Genomic DNA, 8,875 nt, shown 5'->3' on the forward strand with positions numbered 1-8,875 from the left:
GTAGAAGAGGAGATAGAGGTAGAGGCTTTGTGGTGAACAATGGTGAAGAGAATGAGTTTGGCAACCAAAATCATGAGATTCAAGAGTTGAGACAACAAATTGCTACCTTAACGGCGATGGTGCAATGCTTGCAAGTGTCACGTGCGGGTAGTGGAGGGTCCAAATTGGCATAAGCCACCTTCCACTCATTCTCCTTATAGGTGGTAGAAGAACATCAAGATTGAACTTCACGAGTTTAATGGAAGTCTTAATCCGGATGAGTTTGTTGATTGGATAAATACAGTTGAAAGAGTATTTGATTATGGAGATGTCTCCGAGGATAAGAATGTGAAGTTAGTGGCTATCCATTTCAAAGGAAGAGCTTCCTCTTGGTGGGAGCAATTGCAAGGAACTAGGCTACGAAGAGGAAAGAGAAAGATTAGAAAATGAGAGAAAATGAAGAAGAAACTCAATGAGCAATTCTTGCCTTTCAACTATATGCAAAACCTCTATAAGAATTTGCATAATCTCAAACAAGTTGGAAGTGTTGATGAGTACACGGAGGCTTTCCATCAACTTGTTGCTAGAGTTGATTTGAATGAAAGTGAAGATCAAATGGTTGCAAGGTACAAAAGTGGGTTGACAATTACAATCCAAGATGCCCTTGCTATGCAAACTTTGTGGACGGTTTCAGAAGCTTACAATCGGGCATTGGTGGCCAAAAGGCAAGAAAAGAGGAAGTTTTTGAGATCCGGGCAACAATATCAAGGCGGTTCCAAGTCCGGGCAGCCCTTTTACTCTTATGCTAGGGGTGGTTCTTCCTCTAGTGGTGGCCAAGGTGCTTCTTCTGGGGTTGGTATTCAAAACCGAACGGATAAGGCTTCCACACCCGCTCAAAATCAGCCTCAATCCGGTGCTTCGGGGGCTCGAAATCAATTCCAAAGTGGGGGTTTTAAGTGCTTCAAGTGTGAAGAACTGGGTCACAAGTCTTCGGATTGTCGTAAGGCTTCCGGAGGTCGTATCAAGGCACTTTTCATTGAGGAGGTTACAGAACAAGGTTGTGAGGATGATATTCCCATTTATGAAGAAAAAAATATGTGAAGAAATTGGAGGTGATAATGAGGAAGAAGAAGGCTATGCGCTGATGATAAAAAAGACTCTCCTTACTCCTAAGGATGCTAGTAATGAAGATTGGTTGTGTACCAATATCTTTTACACTACTTGCAATGTTGGCGGTCGAGTTTGCAACACGATTATTGATAACGGAAGTTGTGAGAATGTAGTATCTCAAGAGGTGGTGGACAAGTTACAACTCAAAGTGGAGGAACATCCCCATCCTTATACCCTTTCTTGGTTCAAGAAGGGCAATGAAATCAAGGTGACTAAAAGGTATTTGGTATCTTTCTCCATTCGGCAAAAGTACTTTGATGAAGTTTGGTGCGATGTGCTTCCTATGGATGCTTGTCATATACTACTTGGTCGCCCGTGGCAATATGATAGGCATTCCACTCATGATGGAAAGAAGAATACCTACACCGTCCTTAAGGAGAAACGACAATTCACTTTGTTACCTATGAAGGAGAAGGTGACTACAAAGCCTCCTCCCACTACGTTGCTTGCTTCTAAAAGATTTCTCAAGGAAAGTCATGAAACCGGGTATGTTCTAGTGTTGGTTCCTATGGCGGAAATGGGTGTGTCGGATGTTCCCGAGGCGATTTCTAAACTTTTGGAGGAGTATGTTGATGTGTTTCCTCAAGAGTTGCCTCCCGACTTGCCTCCTTTGCGAGATATTCAACACTGTATCGACTTGGTACCCGGGGCGCCCCTTCCGAACAAGCCTGCATACAGAATGTCTCCAAGGGAGAGGGAAGAGATTCAAAGACAAGTTAAAGATCTTCTAGAGAAAGACTACATAAGGGCAAGCCTTAGCCCTTGTGCAGTGCCGGCTCTTTTGACTCTGAAGAAGGATGGTTCGTGGAGGATGTGTGTGGATAGTAGAGCTATCAACAAGATCACTATCAAGTACCGCTTTCCCATTCCAAGGCTAGATGATATGCTGGATTGCCTTGCCGGTTCAAAGGAGTTCTCAAAGATTGATCTAAGAAGTGGTTATCATCAAATTCGAGTTCGCCCGGGAGATGAATGGAAAATGGCTTTCAAGACCCCTCATGGCCTCTTTGAATGGCTTATGATGCCTTTTGGTCTTTCCAATGCTCCAAGTACTTTTATGTTGGTAATGACTCAAATGCTTCAACCTCTTTTGGGTATATGTGTAATTGTGTACTTTGATGATATATTGGTGTATAGTCGGTGTTTTGAAGATCACTCATCCCACCTCCAACAAGTCTTTGAAATCTTGAAAAAAGAGAAGTTTTATGGGGATTTGAAGAAGTGTAGTTTTGTTGTTGATAAGGTGGTACTTTTGGGGTATGTTGTGTCTTCAAAGGGGGTTCACATGGATGAAGACAAGATTAAGACCATTGTGGAATGGCCAACGCCCACAAGTGTTCATGAAGTGAGGAGTTTTCATGGGTTAGCTACCTTCTACCGGAGGTCAATTGCCAACTTTAGTAGTATCGCGGCTCCTCTTACCGATTGTCTCAAGCAAAGGATGTTTATGTGGTCCCAAGAAGGTGCCGAGAGTTTCAAATTGTTGAAGTCCAAGCTTACGGAAGCTCCTATCTTGGCTTTACCCGACTTTGACAAAATTTTTGAACTTGATTGTGATGCTTCGGGAGTGAGAATTGGGGGAGTCCTAAGCCAAGGTGGTCAACCTATTGCTTTCTTTAGCGAGAAGTTGAATGGTGCTAAACTCAAGTACTCTACTTATGACTTGGAATTCTATGCCATTGTCCAAGCCATCAAGCATTGGAGTTACTACCTTGCCTACAAGGAATTTGTTCTCAACACCGATCATAAAGCTCTTAAGTACATCAATAGCCAACAACACCTCAATAAACGGCATGCCAAGTGGGTGGCTTATCTACAACAATTCACGTTCTCTTTAAGGCACAAATCGGGAATTCTCAACAAAGTGGCCAATGGTTTGAGTAGAAGAGTGGCTCTCTTGGTGGAAATGAAGAACAAGGTTGTTGGGTTTGAAGAATTTCGCACTTTCTATGCTGAAGATCCTTACTTTAGTAAGATAATCGATACTTTGCAAAGGGGTGATAAGGTTATCAATCCATGTTTCATGTTGAAGGATGGATTTCTCTTCAAAGAACTCAAGTTGTGTGTCCCTACATGCTCTTTAAGGGAGCACTTATTGGCCGAAAGTCACAAGTTGGGTCATTTTGGCAAGGATAAGACTCTAGCGTTGCTTCAAAATGCATACTATTGACCGGGAATGAGTAAAGATGTGGGGGGCTATGGGCAAAGATGCCAAACTTGCCAACGGAGTAAGGGGCAGCCACTAATGCGAGGTTGGATTTGCCTTTACCGGGGCCGGAAAGTCCTTGGAAATGCGTGAGTATGAATTTTGTTTTGGGGCTTCCTCCTATGCAAAGGTGAAGTGATTCTATTATGGTGGTAGTGGATCGGTTCTAAAAAATGGCTCATTTCATACCTTGTAAGAAGACTATGGATGCGACTAACCTTGCTATTCTCTATTTCAAGGAGGTCTACAAGTTGCATGGAGTCCCTACCTCTATTGTCTCCGATAGAGATGCTAAGTTCCTTGCCCACTTTTGGAGAACCTTGTGGAGGAAGATTGGCACCAACTTACACTTTAGTACTTTTTTTCACCCTCAAACTGATGGTCAAACGGAAGTGGTAAACTGGAGTCTTGGGAATTTATTGCGATACTTAGTTGGTGAACATCCAAAAAGTTGGGATGAAATTCTTCCCTTGGCGGAGTTCGCTTACAATTCTTCTCTAAACTGCACCATCCACACTTCTCCATTTGAAGCGGTTTATGGTTTGAAACCTTCTAGTGTGGTTGACCTCGTTCCTTTGCCAACCCCTAAGAAGAGACACTCCAAGGCGAAAGATATGGCTACGTTTATGAAAAATATCCACTCTCAAGTTAAACTCAACATTGAGAAGTCTAATGCGAAGTATAAGGCGGCAGTTGGTGCACACAAAAGGGAGGTTTTGTTCAAAGAAGGGGATCTTGTTTGGGTTATCTTGGGCAAGGATAGGCACCCTCACGCTGCTTACATGAAGTTGAACGATCGGAAAGTGGGTCCTTGTGAAATCTTGCGCAAGATCAATGACAACGCTTATCAAGTCCGCTTACCCCCTCATTTGAGCATCTCCAACACATTCAATGTGAAACATTTGGTGCCTTATTTGCCGGAGGACACTACCGTAACTTGAGGACAAGTTTCTTTTTAGTAGGGGAGTATGATGTAGTATGTAGTAAGGGTATTCATTTCTTTTTGTATTGGGTCTATATATAGGTGTTGGAGTCCTTTCTTTTGATAGCTTTTATCATTTTGAACAAATATTATCAAGAGCTAGTCTCTTTTGTATCCCATTTGGAAGTTTTTTTCTCTACATTATCTATGGGTATTTGGATTTGCATCATTTAATTAAGTTGTTCAAATTTTCTTCAGATGTGTTTCTCAATCGTGTAATTATAAGGTTTTATTGGAAAGATGGTAGTTTTCAAAGATATGTGATTGTTTATCGATATAGTTGAATATTCTTGTTACATTTGCTTTGGTGGAGAGGAGTTTTTCTTAGTTGAAGTTAGTAAAAACTTACCTTCGGACAATCATGTCACACGAGAGATTAAATGGATTGGCTATGATCTCAATTAAAAATGAGTACATGAAGTTAAAGTACGATGACCTAAACAAAGAAATAATTTGCTTCAAGAAATGCAAGGAGAAGTTGTTTACTTTGAATCGGATCGTGGTAATTATAAAGCAATATAACCGGGGTTATATTTTGCTTTTGATTTTTTGATGTAATTCAAGCTAGCTAAAAGCAAATGTAACATTGATTTTTTTGACTTGTATTTCTTTTTTATTTTCTTAACTTAATAATATGTGGGCAACCAAGCTTGGGTTCGGGCTTGGGCAACCCAAACATTGGGGCCGGCCATGTATATATGCGTCATGACACCCTCACTTAATGCTAGTTTTTGAGGTGTTGTTCAACCCAAGACCTTGTGTGACATCCACAGGGTTGGAAATAGATATTCTGACGATTGGTGGAGGTGTACGCAATGTTGTCAATTTCGTTCTGTATCGGTCCACACCGGCTGGTACATACCATACGAGACATAAGTAGGTGTTCCGTACCACTCCAAATAACCGGCTTGGATCAGTTGATACTAGGTGTATCGGCTGTATCGGAAGATACTAGGCTTTGTACTGGCGTACCGGCCGGAAGAAAAAACATAGTTTATTTTTTCTTTTGCTTTAAAAATCCCTGAATTTAAAGATAATTCAATAAAATTTGGAATTTATAATATGTTAATCTTCTTAATTTGTTATTAGGACTAATGTTAAGGTATATCAAAGTGTTAGAATTTATTTTATACCTCTACTTTGAGTTTTTTTTTTAACATATATAAAAAAAATGTAAAATATATATTACGGTCAATCCGGAAAGGTACCGGTACGTACCGTCCTAGTAGAGAACGGTACGCTTGCCGGTACGGGATTGATAACTTTATGTGGTTCTTACCCTTGATCATAGATGATAGGCTCTCACATGTCTGATCCTCCTATCTATTTTGTTTTCCAAGATATGTTCTACTATTTATTGAATGCAACCTTTAAATCATTTAGAATATTTTAATTCTTTTTGCATCTGTAAAATGAGAGAAGAAATATTTTATTTAATTGACTTTCCCTATACAATGAGCCCTCTATCTATACCGGAGAGGGAGCCTAATTATGGAAGCAAATCATACTGACTTTCTAATTACAATCAAATCACAATCTCAATAAAATGATATTATCACGATATTATTTATTATATCTATTTATTCTAACATCATTAACATGGTGGTGGAATGACGAGGTTCAAACCATGATAAAAGCAAAGAAGTGCTTTAAAATGTGGCAAAAAGACTGAAATGAGAAATTTTTTTAGGGTTATAAGCAAGCTAGCAAGAAAGCTAAAAAAGACGTTAGGGATGCTAAGTTGAAAGCCTATGAAAATTTCTACGCTAGACTCGATAGTAAAGATGAAGAAAAGATTATTTATAAACTTGCTAAGCTGTGTTAAAGGAAAGCTAGAGACGTTTCTCAAGTTAAATGTATAAAAGGTATTGATTCGGTGGTGGTGGTGAAAGACGAGGCGATCCCTGGAAGTCGTATTTCGATAAGTTGTTAAACAAGAAACATGAAGAGGCTTTGGTGGGGAGGAAGTGTATGTACCTGGCGAGAACGTAGAATATGAATTTTATTGGAAAATACAAAAGTTCGAAGTGGTTAAAGCTTCGAAAATGATGAAACTGGGTAAGGCCATAGGACTAGATGGTATCCCTACTGAAGTGTGGAAAAGTCTAAGTGACTTGGGGGTGACTTGGTTGATGAAGTTGTTCAACAAGATTATTATGACTAGGAAGATGCCTGACGAATGGAGAAGGAGCATCTTAGTACCTATCTATAAGAATAAAATGGATATTCAAAGGTACAACAACTATAGAGGAATTAAATTGATGAGTCATACGAAGAAGTTGTGGGAATGAGTTATTGAGCATTACTCGAGGATGGTGACTACTGTGTCAGAGAAACGATTTGGGTTCATGCATGAAAGATCAACCATGGAAGCTATCTACCTATTAAGGAGATTGGTAGAAAAACATAGAGCAAAGAAGAAGGATTTCCATATGATTTTCATAGACTTAAAAAAGGCTTATGATAGGGTGCCTAGAGACATCATATGGTGGGCTCTAGAGACAAAAAGAGTGACCAAAAGGTATATCAAGGTGATTAGAGACATGTAAGAAGGTGCCGTCACTACCATTAGATTACCAGTAGGGAAAACAAGTGAATTTTCAATCACCGTAGGATTGCATTAAGGGTTAGCCCTGAGCTCGTACCTCTTTGCCTTAGTTATGGAGAATTGACTAGACAATTCCAAGAGAATATTACATGGTGTATGATGTTTGCAGATGACATTGTACTTGTAGATGAAACCGCTAGAGGTGTTAATACGAAACTAGAAATTTGGAGGGAAGCATTAGAGTCAAAGGGTTTTCGGATAAGTAGGAGTAAAACTGAGTATATGGTGTGCAAGTTTAGTAGTACCAGTAGTGCGCATGAAGAAAGAGTGATGATCCAAGACCAGGAGATACCAAAGAGTGATTATTTTAGGTATTTAGGCTCAATTATTAGTAGAGATTGCTGATGATGTGACCCATAGGATTCAAGTGGGGTGGCTTAAGTGGAGAAGTGTTACTGGTGTACTATGTGACAAGAGGGTATCCACAAAATTGAAGGAAAAATTCTATGGAACTGCCATAAGATCAGCGATGCTTTATGGGACAAAATGTTGGCCTATTAAAAAACATGTGAGCAAGATGAGTGTAGCAGAAATGATAATGTTGAGGTGGATGTGTGGTAAGACTAGACGAGACATGATTAAAAATGAAATAGTTCGTGAGATGGTAGGTATAGCACCTATAGAGAAGAAGTTGAGGGAAAATAGGCTAAGGTGGTTTGGGCATGTATACCGTAGACCAGAAGATGCAATAGTTAAGAGAGCGGATAAGATAGCTCTAGATAGCAATGCTAAGGGGAGGGGTATACCTAAATTAACATTAGATGCTATTGTTCACAAAGATATGAGTATAATGGGTTTGTGTAAACAAGTGGCCCTTGACAGAACTCAATGGAGGAAACGGATTCATTTAGCTGACCCCAAGTGATTGGGATATAAGGCTCGATTTGGTTTGGTTATCATTATTATGATATTCAATTAATGTTGTCTTCGACTCTATGGTCCTACCACGGGAAGTAGCACACAAGTGCTATTAAAGGTTCTTCTAGGCAAGCATCAACCTTAGATGGCTTCTCTTTAAGGAGTAAAGTTGAGAGTAAGAGCTTCTTACAAGTTGTCTAGGGGAGGGCAAGAAATTTTTCAGTGCCGAGTGGGTGCTAGGTGGTGCCTGCTCGGCTCATCCGGGCCGTTCATTTCGGTTTTGGATGGCTCGGATTTCGAGAGAGAAAAAGGAGAGAGAAAGAGGAGAGAGAGTGCTGGGGTGAGAGAGGAGAGAGTGTTTCAATCTGAGCCGTCCAACACACTTTTGGACGGCCCAGATGGGCTACTCGGGCACCACGTGGGCACGCCCACGTGGTTTCCACCTGGCACCCAAAAATTTCTCAAGGTAGCAATCTAAGTTTTCCTAGAAAAGTTTTTTGATGGTCAAAGTGTCATTTGCGGTTTTTTTTTTTTTGCATGTACTGTTTTCGACGTTTTTGTGAGGTTATGAACTAAGTCATGTTTTTTTATTTTTTTTTGAACAACAAAGAAGGATAGGCCAGTTTATTAATCAGAGTAAAAATACAATGATTAAAAGAATAGAAAGTACAAGGGATCAACATGAGCTACGTCATGTTGGCTTCAACTTGTTTGCTTTGTTGAATTAGTTGGATGTTAGATCATGAGCTAAGTCATTCGGCGATCAATATAGGAAATTGCATATGAATATATACACGTACATCTCTTATATGTCACATCAATTCATCCATTTTAAAAGGGTAAAGTGTGGGATGGATTTAGGTGTAGCATATGCAGACGTATGACACATTTTTATGCTGATACTGGACCTTGCTTTAGGAAATATAACATTTTGGAGCTTTCTCTTATGTGTCCCAATGTTCTTTACCTCTTCATTTTGTATTCTCAGTATTCTCCTCTGGATCCATGCTTGCTCCTTTACTCACTGCTAAGAAAGGTTCATGTTGAAAAATGGACTCCTCTTTTGAACCAT

At 39.9% G+C, this 8,875-nt stretch overlaps 2 protein-coding genes across 2 annotated transcripts in view; both read left to right on the plus strand.

The window, feature by feature from the left end:
• Nucleotides 1-8,875, plus strand: part of LOC131328056 (uncharacterized) — a 29,536-nt gene that overhangs the window by 13,821 nt on the left and 6,840 nt on the right. The gene's annotated exons all lie outside the window — the stretch shown is intronic.
• LOC131327589 (uncharacterized) lies at nucleotides 436-1,080 on the plus strand. Its single transcript, XM_058360738.1, has one exon. It carries the CDS (start codon nucleotides 436-438, stop codon nucleotides 1,078-1,080), a length of 645 nt encoding a protein of 214 aa, XP_058216721.1.

This window comes from Rhododendron vialii, chromosome 5a (genome assembly GCF_030253575.1).
Source record: "Rhododendron vialii isolate Sample 1 chromosome 5a, ASM3025357v1".
Lineage (NCBI taxonomy): Eukaryota > Viridiplantae > Streptophyta > Magnoliopsida > Ericales > Ericaceae > Rhododendron > Rhododendron vialii.

Excerpts from the sequence above, each read along its gene's own strand:
- LOC131327589 (XM_058360738.1), top strand. The coding sequence starts at position 436 with ATGAAGAAGAAACTCAATGAGCAATTCTTGCCTTTCAACTATATGCAA.